Here is a 21,212-nt window from a genome sequence, read left to right on the forward strand (position 1 = left end):
AAACCAACAACATCTAACAACCCGTATGCCTTTTGAAATCATCTTCATTAGAATATCTGCTTCAAACTCCAACAAACCCATTTGGTTTCAACAATTACAACAAGTGCAGGGCTAGATGGCAAAAGATGTATTGAACCCTAAAGCTAAACTCTTGTAAGCTTTCGACATAAATATTGGAGACCACAAAATAAAAAGCAAGAAGACATATAGGAGATAGAACCCTATTCAGGGTTCATCACTCCTCTCAGTCTTCTTCATCTGAACTCTCATACGCTAATCCCAACAAGCCTTTCAGAGCATTTTCACCTTGTCCATTGCTTTCCGTAGCTTTACCGTCATTTCTGTCTGCGCCAGGTTGCTCCTCTGGTGTGTCCAGTTTCTTCAACACAGTCATAGCTTCTTCTTTCTGCTTATCTCGGTGAACTTTTGCGTCTGTTGGACCTCTATCACTTCTAACAGGGGGAGATAAGCTTGGGCTTGACAGTGTTGAGACTTTTGGACGTTTAGGTTTAACCTCAACAACTTTTCTCAGCAAATCTTGCTGCCTAGACATTGGAAAAACACACAAAAGTTGGTCACCAAGTGAAAATCCAGTTTATGAGGTGAATAAGGCGGAAAGGAAAAGAAAAGACTTTCCACCTGATACCACTTTTTGGTTTGGGCTCAACACGAAGTGGTAAGGGAACAGATGCTGGAGATGAATCAGCTTGGGTTGCAGCTTTGTGATATATGGTCAAGAAAGATCAAAACAAGTCATATAACAGTAACTTAGTGATCAAAATCATGAAGGAAAGGATATTTTAAAGGCAGCAAAAGCCCGTTTCTCAGTTCGTCTCAGAAGGCGTTCTGCATCTTCCTCTGCTTCCATCTGTTCTTTCAGATAAAGTAAATCGTCGCTGTCTAAAGCTACAGGAAACTCAAGAATTATGGCCATGACACAACTATAAAAGATGAGAAAACAAAAAAAAGAGGGAGAAGAGAGATTGGTACCGCCCCGTCCATGAAGATAGCCTCCACGTTCACCAGCAACCTCTTGCATCTATATGCAATAACCAGAAAAGGTGACAGGGCCGTTATCCCTGCCGGGGCATGTTATCAGAAAAGTCGCGTCCCAAAACAGAATCAAACACAAGAATCACTTCACACACATCAACAACCAATAATGCTAACAAAGATATCTATCTATACAACTTCACTAGCTATACCAAAACAATCAAACAAAGAAGCAAGAGCTTAATCGAATCAATAACACATAGCATACAAACAACACTAATCAAATCACTATGGTATACTGCACAAAAGACCAATCGAACTCAAAGATACAAACACAGGTAATCTCTCGCATACAAGTTGTGAACAAAAAGATTGCTCAAAAGAAGATTAAGTAAGTAACAGTGGAGAGGGCGATGCGCTAACCTTTGCAACCATCCGTTGAAAGGTGACGTCTTCATCATCTATCTTACCCTTCCCTAATTTCTTATCTGCAACAGAGAGCCCCAAAAAAAAAAACCAAAGCTCAAAAAGGGTTTCTCGAGAACCCTACAATGAAATTAACCAATGAACTATATAGTCTATATCAAATCAAATGTCTCACCTTTAGGGTCAGACAGATTTGTGTATTCTCGAACTTCTCTACCTGCCATCGTCTTCGATTCTAGTCCCGTAATCTAGTTCTTCCGAATCTATTCTCGAACCCTAGATTATCAGAAGATTAGGGTTCCAACGTTTTCAAGGAGTGGAGACGAAGATGACGATCGAACAAGGATGAAATTGGTAATGGTTCTCTTCTCTAACAAGATTGTCTCTGGATGGAGTGATTTTTGGTTTTTAGTCTTCCCCATTGGGTTTGGTTTACTATGAACAAATATTATGGGCCTATATTCAAGCCCGTTATAACTCAGCCCAATACTTATAATGACTTCAACGATCTTCTAATTTTTCCAAACATTAACACAGAGAAAGAAAACAATATATTGTTTAGAAGAATGAAAAAAAACTCTTTAAATTTTGCAACACATTACACCAGTAAGAACATTTATTTCTCATGTTCCATTCACCTTTTTATATACTATCTATCTACGTACTTAATTTACAATTTTGTAAGTGACGTAGTAGCCTTAAGTTAAGTCCTTAATTATCGATCTAATTAACTGTCTAGTCATAATTTCAATAATTCACAATCAATATCAGAATTACTTTTTTTTTTTCTTGAAACTAGTACTACTATTAAAAAATAAAAGATGTCTAGCTTAGACTAGGAACGTGAAGTTCATGCATCATGATCATGGCATGGACCTAATTTAGGGAGAAAGTACCTTTACTTTACTATTGATACATTATTAATTACGATTTATATGTATATGGATCAACCCTACAAAAGACTACTATTATTAACCAAAAAAAAAAAAACGGTACGTTGGATTTAAGGAACCAATCTTTTTGAAAGTGTGAAACCAATCGTTTTGAAAGAAAAATAGTTTTGATTTTGATAAATGATAAATCTAATCTAAAAAACAAAAGAAAAACCGCACGTTCGATGTATTGTTTTAGGTCCAAAGGAGGTTTGAGACGTGACATGATTCTTCACCATAAGTTTTGATCATAAAAGTGTATTTGGATCCAACGAGAGAGTGATGGGTTTTTATGGCCTCCGTACGAATACAATTTCCTTTTAAAGCGAACCAACCAAAAGAAATCGCATTTATCAATCTTTGTTGTTTCTTCTTTCTCTCTTCTAACTTTCAAAAAAGTCATCAACTTGTCAGATTTCATCACCTAACCTCTCTCTCCACCCATAACAACATTTAGATCAATCACCACACACACTTTGGTCAAAGAGGAAGAAGATTGAAATACTAGTTAAAGCAGAAACAGACCATTAATCAAGAGATGAACAAAGTTTAAAGCTTTCAAAGACCAAAGAACAAAGTTTGCAATAGAAGTCAATGCCCGAACCATACAAAGAAAGTCAAAGTTGCATGGTGCGTTCTTGACTTCCAGTTTCTTCAAGTAATAAAATTGAAAACAATAAAGAGACCCTAAAATTCTCATAACCAACAAAAAAAAAACCCCCAAGAAAAAAAAGAACAAATGAAGAGAGAAGGATCCAGCTGTTTTTTTCTTACAGAAGTTGTTTAATGAGGTTTGTCCAAGAATGGAACAGCACCAACAGAAGCAGCAGAACAATTGGAGTTAATGAGCTTCTCTTCTCTCTCTCTGGCATTGAAGGCAAAGAAGAGTTAATTCCCTTCTCTGTTCCATCATTGAAGAGAAAGAGACACCCAGAAGAAAGAGGGAAGAGCTTTTAATGGTGTGTCAAGCTGTAGTTGAAGCTGTAGGACCGCTCAAGGCGGTTTTAATTTGGTGTACAGTGGTTCCTATCAGGTTATTAACCGTTTCCACCGACTCCATATTCAGTTTTGCCGACGGTAAATTGCTAACCATTATCTGAAACCCAACCGTAATCAACGAACCGCTTGATGATGACCGTCCTGAGCTCGTTGAGGCTCCACCTCCTTGTTCAGAGGTTGAGCCGTTTCCATCTGGTGAGATTGTGAAACCTGAGGACAAGAGGGGAATGTAAGAAGGATCTTCACCGCTCATTGCGATGTTCAACGCTGCTAAATCCACTGGACTGTACACCACAAGAGCTCCTGATGAGTCTGTTGAGCTTTCTTGCAGAATTAGCATGTTGTTGCTATGTGTTGCATTGGATCCCTAATACAGAAAACAAATGAGTAAAAACAGAATTAAGCGGAAATTTTTGTATCACTCTTTTATAAGGGAGGCTTACACGTAGAACCGATATACAGTTTCCGGGATGTGATCCGTTTGAGATGTGAGCAACTTCTTGCACCGCGTTTCCGTTTGAAAGAACATCCCACTAATACCACCAACAACAAAGGAACAATATATACATTATTAAACACTTCAGATAGATCTTTGGGTATGAAGATTTTGAATCTTGTGTTGTCACCTGAGGACGAGTTCTTTCATCTTTGAGGAAATTGAAGACATTTTGAGGAGAATTGGGAAGCCAGAAGGTGGTGGCTGCACAGAGGATTGTACCGTTTGGTTCAGGGCTCTTATGTGCAGTCACACGGATTCCAACTTCGTTAAGTTCCGAAACAACGGTTGAGCGCGTGTTGTTGGATCTGCTGACACTTAAACAGTAGTTGCTAATCATTCTCTGAGCAAGTCTCATCATGCTTCTCTTCCCTTCCGGCGATGGAATCACTAAAAAAGTTGCTCAAAATATGTTATATAAGGATTAAAAATGAATTAGCAATGGAAACTTATGTCTATTCAACGTGTTTTCACCTCCACCGAGATCACGGGATGAAGACGCTGGTACCGATAGAGACGCGAATCTTTCACACATTCTCTGGAGAGTGGTTACCCATCGTTCAGCTCCAAAAGCAATCCCTCTGTGAATAATCTCTCTGTATAGCTCATGAATAGGTTCTTTTTCTTCAGTTTCAATATGTTCAACCCAAGTAACCTGTTTCAATTCATCAGTTTGGGGACATTCTAACATGAAAACATAATTTTGCAGACAGAGGAAAAAGAAGTTGACCTTGGAATATCCATTGGGCATGTCCTGAATCAAGCATCCAGATGGAAATCTATAGGACTGAGAGTGAGAAACAAACTGAGGAAGATCATATGAAACATTTACAACTATCCAGCTTCCTTGTTCAATCTGCTGACAATAACGTAGCTCACAGAATTCGCGTGTTGCTACTAAAGGCGAAAGCACTTCCATTTCTTCATACAACTACATAGCCAAGCCAAGCAAAGTTATTATTATTAATCTGAATTTCTAATGATGCTAAGGAGAATTATACTATCCATTTTACCAAATGCAATGCACCCTCATGGGTACCTCCCATTCCTGAAGAAATCACTGCAAGTGTTTTAGAAGCTGCAATGATCGAGGGAAAGAGTTCTGTCCACTTGACCTGCAAAAAGAAGACAAAATTTATATAAGAAATGCTGTAACCAATTGTAAAAAAAGAACATGATGATGAGGATGTCTCAGCTACTTACACTATCCATGAACATGTCGACAAGTGCCATAGCATTCATGAAAACAATACCAGAAGACCTTGATGCCTCTACTCGAAAGTTATGGTTCTTCCCTCGGTTACTTGATCTTGGGAAAACATTCTCATAGCTACCAATATTGAGAATGTCTCTGCAGTCATCTGTTCTTGTCCAGAGGGGTTCGTTTGAGTGAAGAAGCCTGAGCAATTCTTCCATTGCAGTCAAAGCAATATCGGTCATAATAGGCTTGTCCATGTCTGATATAGCCAAGTTAGGCTGAGATTGCAGATTATTAGGACCAACAGCCATAGAACTTCCTGGAAGAAGATCAAAATCCAGTGAAGGACCATGACCACAAGGTCCACAACCAGTTAAACTAGTCATTGACAAATCCAACGGTGAGATGTGCATTGGATGTAGCGTAGAGAGTTGCGATATCGGCCTTCCCATGTACTTTGATGCAATGGTCGACATTCTTTCAAGCTGTGCAAAAGATCAAATTTTTACAGTCAAATTGAATCAATCCAATGTAGATAAAAAACCCGCAAAACAAAACCAACCTCTTCTCTAAGATGTGCATTTTCAATTCGAAGCTTTTGTTCATCAAAGTAAGGATCTTCACTAACAGGAGGACCTCCACAGTTAGGACATATAGCATGCTTGAGAGCTTCTCTAATGGCAATGTTTTCACAACGAATCTTATCATTCTCTGCCTTTAGTGCACTATTATCAGCTCTCTCATGTTGCGCCTACACAAAACAGTACCACAACCAAAATCAAAATCCCATCTTTTCTTATTCAGAATTACATTTTAGACTCGAAAGAGGGAAGAGAGAGAGAGAGAGAGAGAAAGGGACACAAAACCTTAAGCTGAGTTCTTCTGTTCTGAAACCAGAACTTGATTTGTCTTGGAGCCAAACCCAATTCTCTGCTAAGTTGATTCCTCTGTTTCTCATCTGGATGAGGACACTCCTTGAAACTCCTGTTCAAGTTTCAACGATTACAAAATGAAAACAGAACAAGAAATTTCTCATAGACAAAAGATAAAAAGAAGGAGATTGTGTAGTACGATTCTAGGCGTTGAATCTGTTGAGCGGTGTGACGATGGTAACGTTTCTTCTTCCTATCAGTTTCAGAGCCGTCGTGATGTTGACTACCACCACCGTCTCCGCCGCTTCCACTACCACTCCCGCCGACGCCGACGACGAAACTCATCTTTTTTTTTAATGTTTCGGAAAACAGTAAAACAGTCTTTAATCTAAGTGGCTAACAAACTTGTTTCTCTTTAGTTTCACCCAACCACAAACTACTAATGGACCATTTACACCACTGTCGCCATTAACACAACCCCAACAGAGCAACACAAAAAAAAAAGGTTCAAACTTTTTTATGCACCCACTAAAAAAACTCAAACTTTAGGGAAGAGGAAGAGAGATTAAAAGAAAAGACAAACGAAACGGAAGAGAATCTGAAAGAGAAGATGCAAAGGCGATGATTTCGGGAGGTGAAAAGATTTCGCTTTAGGCAAGAAATTGATTACTTAAGAGAAAAAAAGGGAATTTTCACAAAACCAAAAACCCCAAAAATTCAAGATTATAGGTTTGTTTTAGCCGTAATAATGTCTCTTCTAAGTTCTCTACAGAGCCACCCTAGAAAGAGAAAGTGAGAGAGATATGATCTCTTCTTCTAAAGACTTTCACCTAAGCTAAGCCGCCATTAGTGCTTCCCAACCCTTTTGTTGCTTCTTCAACATTCATTACAGATTCGCAAAAAGAACTCTCTCTTTAGAAATTGGCGTAACTGATGGGTTTTAAATGTTGTTTTTGACAGCAGAAAAAATAGAAAAGAGAGAGAAAGAGAAAGAGGGTTTTAAAGTCTCTTGCTCTCTCCATTACTGCTAAGTAGTACTCTCACCATACTCGGGTAGAGAGAGAGGAGAGGACCGAACCAACCTTCTTCTCTTTTTTTGCTTTCTCTCTCTTTCTATACAACTAACTCTCTCTCTTTGAGTTCCGGTGAATTTTTATGTCGCCGGAGAGGGTTAAATCGACGGTGGTTGGATAAAAAAGGAGAGGACTTTATCCACTTTCTCCGGTGAATTTCTCACCTCGTATAATGACAAAAATTAACTTTTATTGGGATTTTGCTGATCTCATTTTCTTCTTCTTCTTTCTCTTTGGTTTGTTTATTTATATATTTTTCTCTTTCTCATTTCCCAAGTTTTCTTTTATTTATACTTTTCTCTAATTTTTGCCTAATTTGATTGTAATAAAAGCAAATAAAGATTTTATTATTATGGTACATAATCTTTTTCAAAAGGAAAAATGAGAATATCTGTATATAGGCAATTTTAATTACTTTGTAATAGATTCTCACTTTTCTTAAAACGCCACTTGTTTTATAAATAGTGAACGAAGATCAAAACTTAAAATGGGTTTTTTTTTATAGATTATTGATATTTACTTTTCGCAAAAACATTAGGGGTTATTGGTTCATAGATTTATATGGAATTAGAAATCCAAACAAAAATCATTTGTTATTCAATCATTGATTTTAAAATCCTAATTAAATTCATGTGTTATTGGTTTTATGATTTATAAATATTAGTTAAAATCTTATGTTATTCGTTTAGTCATTTGTTTTTGGATTTGAGAATCCAAATTATGTTTTAAATGGAATTGAAAGAGAAAAATAGAAGGATTCAAATCCATGGGTAAACATATGTTATTTCAAAATCCATATATCTTGATTTCATAATTAATAGAAATTTTCAGATTCTATATGGATTTACAAATTAACAAACTAATAACACAAATATTTTAAGGATATTTTAGTAATTACTATTGTTTTAACTCGTGTAATCAAGCAAACATTTCTTACCCACGGGCCACGGTTAAAAATATTAAAACGTTTACACATAGACAAACAATTTATCGGGGATGTGCCTTTAGTCAAGTGGTTAAGTCCACTTGACTCCGCCTTCCCCACCGGAGTTCGACTCCACTAAGTCGCGTTACCCCACGTAGTAGGGATTGGCTATGGATCGGGCCTTGTCGATCCAAAGATATCAAAAAAAAAAAAAACACAAACAATTTATCTGCACTGTAGTCTTCTATTAAATCGGGTCATAATTTAGACAAAATTGCCAATAGTAAAGATTATTTACTGAATACAATGAATGCGTGGAACGTTCCACTAATTTATAATTTTCTATACTTTACCTGATTTAACCATATATATTCATATTTAGCAACATCACACGTTATTCAATACTTTTTAAGACTGTTTAAATAACATAACTTTGATATAATAAGTTATGATTATAATTAGCTACTTTTAGATCTGTTTAAATATTTTAATTTAACTTCCGACCAAAAAAAAAATATATATATTTTAATTTAACTAGCATTATATTTTTATTTTTAAGTTGGTGTTTTTGGGTTTTTTGCCTTTTTGGGTCGTCTCGATCTGTTGGCTGTTTCCTACTCACGCGGTCTTAACTCTTTTCACTTCGAAGTGTATATCAAAAAAGTCAAACTGTTTTTACTACATACATTGAAATTAGAAACCTGTGGACGAAAGAAATATGGTTGAAACTTGAAAACTTGACAACAATGTGAATTTAATATACAACTCTTTCGTTGACAAAAAGAATTTGCATGCGATTTCTTATTTTGTTTCCTCAACAACGACGATATTAAGTGTTAGCTGAAAAAAAGATATACTAACCTGATTCTTAAAAACAAATCTCAGAATTAAACTGATTTGCAAATTTTCTATTTGGTGTTATGTTTTTCATTATTGGATGATATAGAAACGTATCATGAATTCATGAAAGATTATTAATGCTATAATGTGAAGTAAATATAAAACTATTGATGAACTAAAGATAGTGTAATGAATTTGTGCATCATTCACCAATTCTTTGTTATTGATGAGATAATCATTTAGGAAGAAAAGTTATTTATATTGTTTCTTATTATTATCTTACCATTCATGTGTGCCTTATTTTATTCCTAAAATATTGACATTAGGCTGAAAAGAAGAAGCAATTAAAGCCTTGATATAAATTTCTCATCTTACCACATTTATTTTGGGACCTTGAATAAAGTGAACCAGATTCACATACAACAGTCTCTGCCTTCGTTTGCTCCATATAGCTATCCCTAAATTTAATTATCATATGGACCGATTCATTACTTTATTTATTATCTTAAGATATTAATTCAAATAGTATGTTCAACCAATTTTCATAATTAATACATGCACATAGTACATACACGTGTGTAATTATATACAGTTGGCCAATTTGGTAAGCCAATATAATCACAAAGCCAAATTACAATTTTTTTTCCTTGACCAATTAGATTTTATTAGTTAATTTTACATCGATGGTAGTTTCATTCATTAGTCATTACATATTTTACAGTTTTTTACTTTTTAATACTCTTGAGCCGAGTTTGCACCAAAGAATCTCTGCTTCAAAATGTAGCAGATGTAGAGACAAACCACGACTGACCAAAACAAGTTTCTAACCGGTGAAGCTCCTTGGTTCTGTTGTTGTCCATACGCAATCTTCATCTTCTCTAGCTTCTGTTTCTCTTCCGAAGTTTCTAAAACTTTCTTCGTTCTCTCTGATGCTTCAGCTGCAAGGAAAGTCTCACTCACATCTCTTTCTCCAACCTTTCCATCATTTTGTTCTTGACCATCTTTACTTTTCTGTTTCGTCTTTTCGGCTTCTGTGACTTCCTTCTGCTTACTTCCTGCTCCAAGAGGTGTTGTTTTTTTGGGAAGAAGGTTACGGAGTGAAGCCAGTCTCAGAGGCAGAGGTTTATCTTCCGGGATTGTCACTTTCTTGGTCTACAAGAAACCATAACGATGTAAAGGTTAGTTTTGTAGCTATCATCAATAGTAATCTTCAGATAAAAAAACTCACCAATTGTTTGAACTGGAGATTGTAAAGCAATTCAATGTATCTCTGCTTCGCTTTCTTTTGATCTTCGTTCACCTGTCTCCAAAATCCATAAATGCTTCCCATTTTAAGCAACTTCTCTGCATAAATCTTCCATGTGTAACTGCACAGACGATATAAAACCCATAAATAAGCAATGGAATCTGATAACTGATAAGATTTGTGTTTCAAGATTATCTTCACTTACCTCTCATAGATGCGTTTGAGGCCAGCTTTAGAGATATTATCCCAATACAAACCATCTGAACTGCATTTGCTGAAGAAATCTCCAATTTTTGTAACAGATTCATCACCATTGTTGGGATCAATGTGGAAACCAGAGACACCATCAACGATTATCTCTGCTGGTCCACCTTGGTTTGTGGCGAACGTTGGGAGTCCACAGTTCATGGCTTCGATAACGGTTAAGCCAAAAGCTTCATACAAAGCAGGCTGAACAAAGACTCCTTTTGTATCAGCAATGCACCTGTAAAGCTCACTGTTTCTGTATCTATCGGTTTGAGCAGCGATCCATCTGAATTTCCCCTTGAGCTTATACTTTTCAATTAGATCATGCATTTTCTTGATCTCAGCTTTTTCTTCTCTGTCATTAGATTTTGACATGTCGAAGAATCCAGCAACGACGACAAGGTTAGCCATCTCTCTAAGTCTCTTGTCTTTGCCATACCATTCAACCAAACCGGTTATGTTCTTCACCGTGTCAAGTCTTGCCATTGAGAAGATTATCGGTTTCTCTCTTTCCGCAAGATATCCCCTGTTCCCACATAGGCAGAATTAGTAAGTCATATAGTGTTCAACTGTTGAGTGTTTGCAATGAGACTATACTACTTACATGTGTTCGGCATTGTCTTTCTCATTGTAAAGCAGTTCTTGTATCGAAGGATGAAACTTGGTAAATCGTTTTTCCTTCTCTGTGTAAGGGAAGTAAACAGATTGATCTGCGCCAGGAGCAGCAATGTTAAACTTTGGATCAAAGACGTCAATGCCAGAGACAACTCTACATAAACCAGGCATTGTGAAGGCGGTGTGACTCTCGTACTGTCCTGGCCTGTCCTTGCTGCAACATCAAAAGATCACAGCCTTTTTAGTTTTATGAGTTTGAAATTTCAATGTATATGTTGCTGCCAAAAAAACAAGACGAACCTTCCTGCGATTTCTTGATATGTGCTGGTAATGATGAAGTCAGTAACATTCATTGCGATTAAATCACCTGTGAACTGACATGAGAAATGGTATTTCGGATCTAGTTCCTTCCACTTTGCATCTGAATCTTCATACTTTGTCTTCTCCAACGCATGAGCGATAGTCCCCTGAGTGACACCGATTTTGGTGGCCATTAGAGATGCAACCAAGTTCCCATCTGTGTAGTTTCCGATGATGAGGTCTGGCTTGCAGTCAAGTCGTTGAAGAATCTTGCTTGTTGCGTCCTGTAGACAAGAATGGGTAAACAAGGAGGGTTTAGTTTGCTTTTTTTTTTCATTGAGAAAGTATGAAAACATTCTAAAAGAAAGATGATTCATTTACCTGAGTAAATCTCTCGAGGTAAGGGTAGATATCGAATCGGGAAACCCATTGACGGAGGATTCCTTTATCTGTAACAAAAGGAACCCTGAGAATATGAGAATGCTTAGTTCCTTCAATGGCTTCTAGTTCTTGATCACACTTTGTTCCTCTTGCTTCTGGTATTAACCGTGTCACCACAAGAATCTGAGGCTTGAATCCGAGACCTTGTTGGTTAATTCGAATAAGAAGCTCTTCCTCCAAAGGTCTTACTTGATCCAGAATGTAAACAACCTATATGATCATCATACACCAAAGGTTTTTATTACAAGGAAGTTTCTTCTTGTTAACTAGATATCAAATTTTGCATGTAATATAAAACTGAAGAGTTGTATAAGTAAATGACCTGGCCTCCGGTATCCGGTAATCCGAGCACGTCTTGCTGACCGAAATAGCCGTGGACAGAGAATATAACAACGTTGAACAATGTGGGAAGCCTGCTAAAGAGCAAATCTAACTTCACATTGTCTGGTGCTTCAAGAACTTCTGAAAGCATAACCATTGTTTCTTTCACTCTCTCTGCTGTATCTCCCCAACCTTTCTCGAATCCCATCTCCTTCAACCTAAGAAAGTAACTTTTCAATCAGATCTATATTCCGGTTCCTCAAGGAAGATAAAGAAACCCATCATGTTTCTATTTCTTGAGCAGTTTTTTTTTTTTTTTACCTTAGTGCAAAAGTTTCATATGGTGTGTGTTTTGGGTAAGTAGAGACTACAATCACAGCAAGCATCAGAGATTTCTGGAGCTTCGCAACCGTGTTAAGATCGTCATTGATCATTAGATTCTGCAAAAGACAAAGCAATTTTAATGAGTTCTAAAACTTTCAAGAAGAAAAATGAAAATGGAAAAAAGAAAATGATTCAATCATGACCTCTCCGTGATGGTTAAGGCGAAGCAGGTAGTTCAACAAAGGTTCTAGTCTACCCGATTTGCCTCCAAGCTTAGAAGATATAAACTTAGAGATGTAATCAGCTCCCTTTCCAATCGAAGAAGAAAGACTAAGACGAGGACTTGTGAAATCAATCGCTCCAAAGTCTATCTCCAATGCATTTTCATCTTTAGACCTACGTAACATTTCAAAAAAGATTACACCAGATGATCAATATTGCTCAGGGTTTTACTAAACCACCGTATGTGAGATTGTTTACTAACCATGACTCATCGAAAACAGATTCCTTGAGCTTTAAGTAATCATTGGCTGTGATTTCATCCACTGTTAGATCTCCAGAGTTGACCTTAACATATTCCCAGAAACCAGGATTTGGCCTTGCAGCTAATGCAACAAACGGTGGAACCACTGCCGCTTCCTGAGTAGTTAAAACAGAGAATATTAAACCGTGATTTCGCATGAACACGCAAATAAACCGTTTTTAATTGCAAATGGTAATGAAGATATATTTATTACCTGAGTACAAGTGAGAATGTAACCAAACAGTCCCTCAAGGATCTTACTGCGTTCACGGCTATCTTCTATACATTTCTCTATCTCATTCATCAGATGCTTACGCTTCATTAGCTTCTTTCCTCCTCCAACAAAGCTACAAAAATGTTTCCACATACAAACATTTAACTAAGGAATCCAAATAGCATCAAGATGTAGCAAAAAAAAAAAAAACTAATCAAAAAGTTGAAAGAACCTGGCAAAACATCTCTTCATGTGGTACCGGCTTTGTTTCAATGCATCAGGCATTTTGTCAGCAATTGAATCCGATCTTTGAAGCATAGCTTGAGATGAAGATGACATGTTTTTCAAACTCTCTTCAAGAATATTGAATGATTGAGAGATGAAGTAGTTTGGTTTAATCACAAATGTATATATAGAGATACCTTAAGGCACAATAATATGCTGTGAAGGGGACAGGAGTAGAAGGAGAAGGATAGGGGAGAAGATTATTCGTTAGAAATAAAAGTGGGGAAAAGATAAGTGTGCAAGCAAGTAAACAAAAAAGAATATTGCGTGATTTTCATTTGTTTGAAGCAAAATCAGATTTTGTGTACCTTTTGCTTTTCTTGGGGTTCATGTGATAATAACATAAAAGGTATGGGGGCAAAAAGAATGCTCTTCGATGGATACTTTACTTAGGTTGTGGTCCCTGTGGACAAAGATTACTTTATTGCAATATTATATACAGCTACTAATTATTGATTAATTAGTATCAATTGGACAAAAGATTAAGTTAATCAACAAGAAAATTAACAATTATAAATGTATACACAATGCATCAATGACATTAGCACAAACCATTCGACTACGTGTTCGATTCTCCGGTTAACGATTAGTTTAATCATAATTTTTGAACCTGTGAGCATAATTAAGCCATAACTAGTTTAATTTAATCATATGGGGTTGGTTACACTAACTAATGAAAGCATTTGTTGAAATTTTCATTACGTACCGGAATATAACAAACGGCCAGAGAAACTTTCCGGATACCGGACCGAATACCGGTACCCAAACCGGTATAATCATGTACCGATTTTGAACCGGTTAGACTCTTTCGTTGTTAGTGTGTCTCGGTCTCTCGGAGCTTTCTGAACTTTAAACGACGCGTTTCCCGTTCCCGATAAGCAGACGACGGTGTTGGCTATGGAGATCGGAGAGATAGAGATATCGAAGCAGAGATGCGAATCGGTTATAAGAACAATCGAGAATCTTCCTTTATCAACTGCAATCACTGCTTCGTGCCGTCGCACTCTCCTTAAGCTCGCTTCCTCCGAGCTCTCCTTCCTCTCGTCACTCTCTTCCGTTCCTTCTCCACAGCCTCTCAGGTTCTCTCTCTGATTTTGATCATCTCTTTCTCTCGTCACTCTCGTTAGCTTTGGTTCTGACTTTGATTTTTTTCTCCGCAGTGTCAACATTGGCCACATTGAGTCAGTTGTACGGATTTTGCAGCTCCCTTCCGTCACCGGCGTTTCGCGCGTTTGCAAACCGATTCCTCTTCCGATTGGTGGCGTTCATGTTGATCTGGTTTGTACTCTCGGAAAAGTTCCTGTGTGGATCATCGTCTCTGATAGAAACCCTAGATACATCTCCTGGAGTGGAGACCGCCATGGAAGCAAAGGTTTGAGGTCTAGAATCGAACAGATTCTCGCCGCTGCTAATTCCACAACCACGCTAAAACCTTCTTCGGTGATTCTGTTCTTCGCAAATGGTTTGCCTTGTTCAATTTACGAGAAACTGAAAGACGAATTTGGAGCTGCGCATTTCGATTTCTTCGGGCTGGATTCGGATTCGGATATTTCAATGCTCGATGATTTCGATTGCGAATGGGTTAACGTTGTTCGAACCAGATCATATAAAGAAGCAGTTTCTGTTGAGATCAAGCTCATAGATCAATGTGATTCACTTGCCTCTCCTGAAACTGAGGTTTTAGTTCAAGAAGATGTCACAGAGCTAAGCCAAAAAGATGTTTTTTCTTCTGTAATCTCCTCCATGAGATTGCTTGGTGAAGACTGTCTCATTAACTTCGACACAACGGCTCTTGTTGCTCTCGTTTCTGGAATCAGTAACGGGTGTGCAGAGAGAATCGTGCATACGCCTGAGATCGAATTAGAAGAAAAGTTTAAGGGAAATACTGTTTTTGTGATCGCTCAGGTATTTATGTACCCATTGAGAGGATAAATTCACCATTGTCTCAAAAACATAAACTTTTGTGAAATTGACATGTTATATGCAGGCGAGATCTGAAATTGAGAAGCCAGGTCTTGTCAAAATGGGAAGTGTATTATCAGGGAAGCGAGGGATTGTATGCAAGAGTGTTCTCTCAGAGTTCAAGGAGTTAGTATCCATGTATGCTGGACCCAATGAGAAACTCAGAGCTGAGCAGTTGTTGAAGAGCCTAATGTAATTCACATTGTGCTCTGTAAATCTCAAAGTTCAATACGTTTACTCATTACAATTGTGGTTGATGGTCGATGTGATTGGTGGCAGGGTGGTCAATGACAATCCCTCAGAGCGTGTGATGAGCCTCCCAACAACGAGGAAGTTAGCGATGAAGAACAAGACTGTGTTTGGGACAGGTGATAGATGGGGAGCTCCTACATTGACTGCAAACATGGCGTTTGTGAGAGCCGTGGCTCAATCGGGCATGTCTCTCTCCACTAACGATCATAGCCCTCGAGCTCTCACCGGTGATTAATGGAGTTCAACTGCTACCTATTCTGTAATTTTGTAGGTTCTAAAGACCAAACCTTGTAGACTTGTAGTACTAGGTAAGACAAAACAAAAAGCGGAACCTACCAGTTTACTTTTGTCTGGTGTAGATGTTGGCCAAAGTAATAATAATGAATGTGGAACAGAAAGAATGGAATTTTATTGCACTGAGCAAACAAAACTACAACAACATACAGAGAATACAGAACAACATCTTCCCATATTTTTATCTGAAAACTAATTCAAACCAATTCGGTAGTTTTTTCACACCCATTATTATTGATATTTGGAGAATCACTAGTGTAGTTATAGAGCTATATCACCACTCTTTTTTTTTTTTTTTTTTTTTTTTTTAACCCCTCTGACTTTCACTTGCGGAGGCACGATTTCCCGTGAACACTTTAATCGTATCAAACATATCGGCAATGTTTTTGTCAATCTTCTTACTCTACTCAGCTACTGTTACCTCCAACGCTTGATTTCCGCTAAGCATCTGATCGATTCTCGTGTTTGCTAATGCAAGGTGTCGTGTCCACTTTGGAACAAACCTCGGTATATGAATGAGTAAGCTTAAGATTCATTATATAGAGTTTAATCCTAACAAGCAGAAACCTAGTTATAAGGTCTTCAAATACACATGACCAACATAGACAAGTTTGAAATTAGACATACTAATTGTTATTAGATACTACCACGGATGATATGAATCTTGATCGCATAAACCACGTTGTCGCAGTTGCGAAAAATTTCGCATAAGATGGAGTCATTCTTTGTGAACTTGTTTCTACGGCATATATCATGCCATTTATTTATGCAAACACGTTGATCTCCCCACTTCTTTGTCCTTGCAGTTAGCTTTCCAAACAAGTCGATATATTCAATGTTGTCGTCAAACTTCAAACAGTAGACTTTCACAAACTGTTCATAAACTAACTGTATATAGAGAGCTTTAGAGCATGCACATAGTTGATACTCTATGAGTATCATTAATAATTTTTTAATATTAATTTTAATGTTTGTTTATTGTTTAAAATTTTTTATGATACTGGTAATAAATCTGTTTCCAGTGGTGAGACCGGTATCGGTATTATTAATTAAAAAAAATTATTTGCAAAATCGAAAAATAAATATATAATAATATAAGATAACAAAAGGTAATATTACAATCTATAAAAACATAGAATATACTTCAGCAAAAAAAAAAAACGTAAAATTCAAAAAAACATTAATAAACATGATGATAAAGATAAAAAACATGATGATAAGCAAACGCAATTAAAACTTCAAAAGCCTTATTCTTCTTAAACGAAAGACTCAAATCTTGGCTTGCCTTAAAATGTCTGTTAATGTTTGATAAAACATTTTCAGGTGAGCGTGGAGAGAAAGCATAGAAGATGACTGGTGATATGCTTTCACTGTCTTAGAAACAAACAGAGCTGAAGAACGGTGTTTATCATTTCGGTCTCTAGATCTAATTTCTGTGAATAAAAATGAATGGAGCCTGTGTTTGGTTTCTTTGTTGACACAACAATGCTTTGAAGATACCACTGCCAAGGCAAAAAGGGTTTGCTTTATTACTATTATTACTAATGATCCTGAAACAGATTAGTCTACAATATTTTGAACATGTTATGTAATGCATATTGATATGACTTGTGTGTAAGTATTCTTGATCCAAGTAACCGAGGAATCAGTCACCAAAATTTCAAAAGGTTTCCAAGCAAAAGGAAAGATAAAGATTCTCTGTATACACACAATAGAAAAAAGAAGAAGTCATGCATACCTTAGATGGATTTTTCAAATTGTTGGAGCTGCAAATGAAACCGGAATTAGGATATGCCTGATGTCGTCGGCTCCTTATGAGTTCCACAGCTTTAGAGAATCCCATTCCATGCTTTTTCATCAGATAAGCCACCACTATAGTCACAATTCAAACCAATCAAATTGTGTAAGTATACATATAACAAAACGAAACAATAACCAAATTACAGGTTCAAGAAAAACTCTTAGTTTGTCCACACAATATGTAATCTTTTCACTACCATACCTCTTACCACAGTCCCCAATGATACCAGAATCAACAAGCTATAAATGTATCAAAGCAAACTACAAGATTCATATATACTTCTGCCAAATCTGAGTCTGTAGATTCCTATGGTTACTTAGCAATGATATGATTCACAGTGACTCCTAACCTAAACACTAAATATAATAGCTGAATGTATGAGATTAAGGATGAAAACCTCCTAGACATTCCCATGAAGCAATGAACCAAAACACCACCACCAGATTGAATAGCTTGGTCGATGAAGCTAAAACACAAACACCAAACTAACTCTAACGTCTAAACCCAAATCAAGAAAGACCTATGTTCTTACAAAAACAAAAAGCTACAACATATAAGTGTCCCAAGAGGAGAAACACAACAATGTTAAACTTACTTCAAAAGTGATGAAGGCACTGAAAGCACCATCCTCAGGACGCATCTTGCAGTCAAATTTAGTGATGACTCCACAGCTTCTGAAGTAGCTACGAATCTCATCTTCTGTACTCTGATAAGGAATACCCCTAACATATAACTTTTTAGGAACAACCCCATCTTCTTCTCTCTCTTGGACAATCTGGGTTTGTGGCTAGATGAATCAAGGAGGAATTTCAGAGACTGAGATTGTGGATTGGTTTCGGCTACAGAGACAGATAGTGATTTAACCAAATCTTGTCGAATCCTCTGCTTCAGCTTCTTGTTCGACAGCACCATCTTCTTCACTGAGACCGCCAAAAACAAAAAAAAACAAAAACCCTAATTGGATGATTTTGATTACTTTGGTGGAGAAGAAGATTACTTTGTTGGCTGATTTAGATTTGCCCATGGAGAACTGAGAAAGAGCCGACAGAAGAGAAGTTTTCGAGAGAGAGTTGAGAAAGATGCAAAGATTTTTTTTTTTTTTCTGTTTTAACCAAAAAATACACGACCAATTGCAAACCGACACGTCACATAAACTGAGTATCAAAGGTATCAGTTCACTGATACGTATCAGGCCCAATTAAACGGTTTGGTCCATTATAATATAGTTTTTGGGCTAATGATACTGGGCAAAATTCACCAGTGTACATGGTCTTAGTCAGTAGATAATGAAATGAATTTAAAATGAGAGAAATACTAGTTCTAACTACGACTTACCAGCTCATACGGCCTATCCTTAAGAGCTGTCTCAAAGCTTATACTGTTTGGATCATCCAAATATGCTTCCGGGTTCTCAATGGTATTGGCTGCAAAATTTCCAAGAAAATCAATTTCATAACAGCTTCGTTATAAGCATCAAGTAAATGTTTGAAGGATAATGTTTCTTAAAACCTCTCTTCCTGCTTGTGGCGGACTTATTGAACACCTGGACAGATTCGACCAAGATCGTTGTTGTGTCTAGACTATCAGGAGAATAGTCTGTGTCACTCTTTGTCTCATCATCATTGATCTCTTTCTCTGGATAACGTTTTCAAGAGAAATGTCACTGTTTTCACTCTCTGTCTCATCAGAGATTTCTTCCACTTCAATGGCTGCACGATCTCCTTGCAACCTCCGTAACCGTAAATACTCACTGCATAGCGTCGGTAACCATCGAAGACAAAACTCAAGAACTCAGCGTCTTTAAGGGCATTATCCGCCACAAAATTGGCCCAGCCTCGTTCAAAATACACTTTCTCATGCTTGCTCTTCATTGCTACTTTCCAAATCTTTCCACCAGTCCCCATGAGAATCGCAGTCTTGGGCAACCGACGCGGCAAGTGTTCGTAGTACGAAATTGGTATCAGCTGCTCAACACAAACGAAACTGTTCTGATCAGCAGCAAAGACATAAACTAGAGACTCTGTCTGCAGCCGAGGCCCCATTTAATTTCCAAAACAACCCCACATTTTGTACTATTGTAACAGTCAATGATAGCAATAAATAGAAAGATGAGTCAATGACATCTCTCTGCACTGTTTTGTCCTTTTGTTGATGTTTTAATTTCTCATCGAGTTTGTTTTAATTATGGTTAGTGAGGAGGTCATTAGCTCAGTTTCAATTAACATATTTTGTATTAACGATTCTGTTTATCTAAACATTTGTGGGAAAGAGAATGTGATTAAGAATCTCATAATAATAGAAATTAACTAGGCACAAATTACATATCTGTTCTATCCAGTGCGGCCCTGTATAATATGGGGCCCAATACAAAAGATTTTTTTTTTGATGGATTTTATAGAAGAAATTAAAACTTGAGACCAAATTTTAAAATTTTAGGAAAATGAGGCCTAATTTTGCAATAACAAATAGATCAAATTTAAAAATTTGAGACTAAATCTGAATATTTCAAAAAAATGGGGCATCTTATTTGCAATAAAAAGTATTTTTGAGGCCTAATTTTATACTAAAAAGCTTAAAAAATCTGGAGGCCCAATACACATGTTTCTTAGAAATGTGTGGTGGACCGGGCCTGGTTCTATCTATACTCAATTGTTACCGGGCTGAAACATTTAACCGGGACAGATTGGGAACGGTTTAAGATAATCAAGATTAGACTCTTAAGGGAAAAGTATGTGTTTAAGAGAGAGGAGTTACGAGAGATTCCATTGCCTGATGAAACTCTGATTACAAGACCCTTGTGGCTGGTAATCTTAACTCTGAAGGGACATATCTGTGAGGTTTATAGAGGCTGTGAGATGCTACACACAAATCATAAAAGGCTTAGATGCATAATGCATTTACAAAAATTTCAAACTATTTTATTTTTAATTTTCTTTGTGAAAAGTGAAAACTGTAATATGCAAGGAAAATGTATGTTTACGAACTAATAGTCATTTGTCTTTATAGACTCAATGAGTAGTTTAAAAAACGATTTTAGGAATAAAAATATCTTGGAAAATCAAGCAAATAAAATATAATCGAAATAACTAAATAATTGTTAATTCTTTTATCCATCCACAGTTACTTTCAAATATTCCTTGGTCTAAACTGAAAATACATTGTTTTCTATGATTTCATTCTAGCTTTATTGATAATGTGTCGATTAGGGGGGACCGGTGGTGGTGGTGGTGCAACAATAACTCTGGTTGGTAAACCCAAAGCAAGTTAATTGCACTATTCTGAAATCAAACAGACAAAAATCCTAAATTAGAGACGTCAATTAATAAATCTCGAGACAACATTAATTTGCAAGATGTGGAAATTAAGAACCGAACACTAATTTTACGACCATGACCACAATCTACATCCATAAGGCAAAACACAACCTATAATCTCATACAAGGTTTCAAAAATCACCTTCATCTCTTCCGAATCTTTGGCGATAGTAGCCACATTTTATTCTTACCCATGTTTCCAAAGAGATGCCCCTTCAGACACTGTTCATGCAAAAAAAAATGTGTAAACTTTTGAAAGACAAAGAGTAAATCAGTGAAAAAAATAAAAAAAATCTAACATTTTTCCTCTGGTCTCTTCT

At 36.8% G+C, this 21,212-nt stretch overlaps 4 protein-coding genes, 1 long non-coding RNA gene and 1 pseudogene across 9 annotated transcripts; 1 reads left to right on the forward strand and 5 right to left on the reverse strand.

The window, feature by feature from the left end:
* Positions 1–14: 14 nt before the first annotated feature.
* LOC9323544 lies at positions 15–1,817 on the reverse strand. Of its 4 annotated transcripts, none has more exons than XM_021035825.1 (6): positions 1,595–1,816; positions 1,417–1,481; positions 991–1,039; positions 800–906; positions 640–722; positions 15–545 (listed from the first exon to the last, which is right to left on the reverse strand). In XM_021035825.1, exons 1-6 carry the CDS (start codon positions 1,641–1,643, stop codon positions 245–247), a joined length of 654 nt encoding a protein of 217 aa, XP_020891484.1. In that variant the 5' UTR covers positions 1,644–1,816; the 3' UTR covers positions 15–244. The 4 variants fall into 4 exon arrangements, with proteins under 4 accessions (XP_020891484.1, XP_020891486.1, XP_020891485.1 ...); XM_021035827.1 differs by having other exon boundaries at positions 991–1,079; positions 1,595–1,815; XM_021035826.1 differs by having other exon boundaries at positions 27–545; positions 800–900; positions 1,595–1,817.
* A 1,036-nt stretch (positions 1,818–2,853) lies between these two features.
* LOC110230971 (homeobox-leucine zipper protein HDG11) lies at positions 2,854–7,220 on the reverse strand. The gene is made up of 10 exons (XM_021035328.1): positions 6,116–7,220; positions 5,911–6,028; positions 5,607–5,795; positions 5,050–5,529; positions 4,860–4,961; positions 4,577–4,777; positions 4,321–4,501; positions 3,977–4,236; positions 3,794–3,883; positions 2,854–3,717 (listed from the first exon to the last, which is right to left on the reverse strand). The coding sequence occupies exons 1-10, from the start codon at positions 6,259–6,261 to the stop codon at positions 3,316–3,318; spliced, it is 2,169 nt and encodes a 722-aa protein (XP_020890987.1). The 5' UTR covers positions 6,262–7,220; the 3' UTR covers positions 2,854–3,315.
* A 2,047-nt stretch (positions 7,221–9,267) lies between these two features.
* Positions 9,268–13,710, reverse strand: LOC9324989 (sucrose synthase 6). The gene is made up of 12 exons (XM_002888880.2): positions 13,217–13,710; positions 12,985–13,117; positions 12,732–12,886; positions 12,451–12,643; positions 12,245–12,363; positions 11,925–12,141; positions 11,543–11,812; positions 11,162–11,445; positions 10,851–11,075; positions 10,206–10,772; positions 9,983–10,121; positions 9,268–9,906 (listed from the first exon to the last, which is right to left on the reverse strand). Exons 1-12 carry the CDS (start codon positions 13,321–13,323, stop codon positions 9,487–9,489), a joined length of 2,829 nt encoding a protein of 942 aa, XP_002888926.1. The 5' UTR covers positions 13,324–13,710; the 3' UTR covers positions 9,268–9,486.
* A 367-nt stretch (positions 13,711–14,077) lies between these two features.
* Positions 14,078–15,899, forward strand: LOC9324990 (UPF0415 protein C7orf25 homolog). Its single transcript, XM_002887434.2, has 4 exons — positions 14,078–14,348; positions 14,430–15,174; positions 15,257–15,423; positions 15,511–15,899. The coding sequence occupies exons 1-4, from the start codon at positions 14,167–14,169 to the stop codon at positions 15,716–15,718; spliced, it is 1,302 nt and encodes a 433-aa protein (XP_002887480.1). The 5' UTR covers positions 14,078–14,166; the 3' UTR covers positions 15,719–15,899.
* A 386-nt stretch (positions 15,900–16,285) lies between these two features.
* Positions 16,286–19,894, reverse strand: LOC9323545 (annotated as a pseudogene).
* On the reverse strand, positions 16,903–18,645 carry LOC110230792. 2 transcript variants are annotated; one of them, XR_002333949.1, is made up of 3 exons: positions 18,174–18,645; positions 17,516–17,649; positions 17,008–17,279 (listed from the first exon to the last, which is right to left on the reverse strand). It is a non-coding gene; the product is annotated as an uncharacterized LOC110230792 (long non-coding RNA). The 2 variants fall into 2 exon arrangements; XR_002333948.1 differs by having other exon boundaries at positions 16,903–17,649.
* Positions 19,895–21,212: the final 1,318 nt, after the last annotated feature.

This window comes from Arabidopsis lyrata (assembly GCF_000004255.2).
Source record: "Arabidopsis lyrata subsp. lyrata unplaced genomic scaffold ARALYscaffold_2, whole genome shotgun sequence".
Lineage (NCBI taxonomy): Eukaryota > Viridiplantae > Streptophyta > Magnoliopsida > Brassicales > Brassicaceae > Arabidopsis > Arabidopsis lyrata.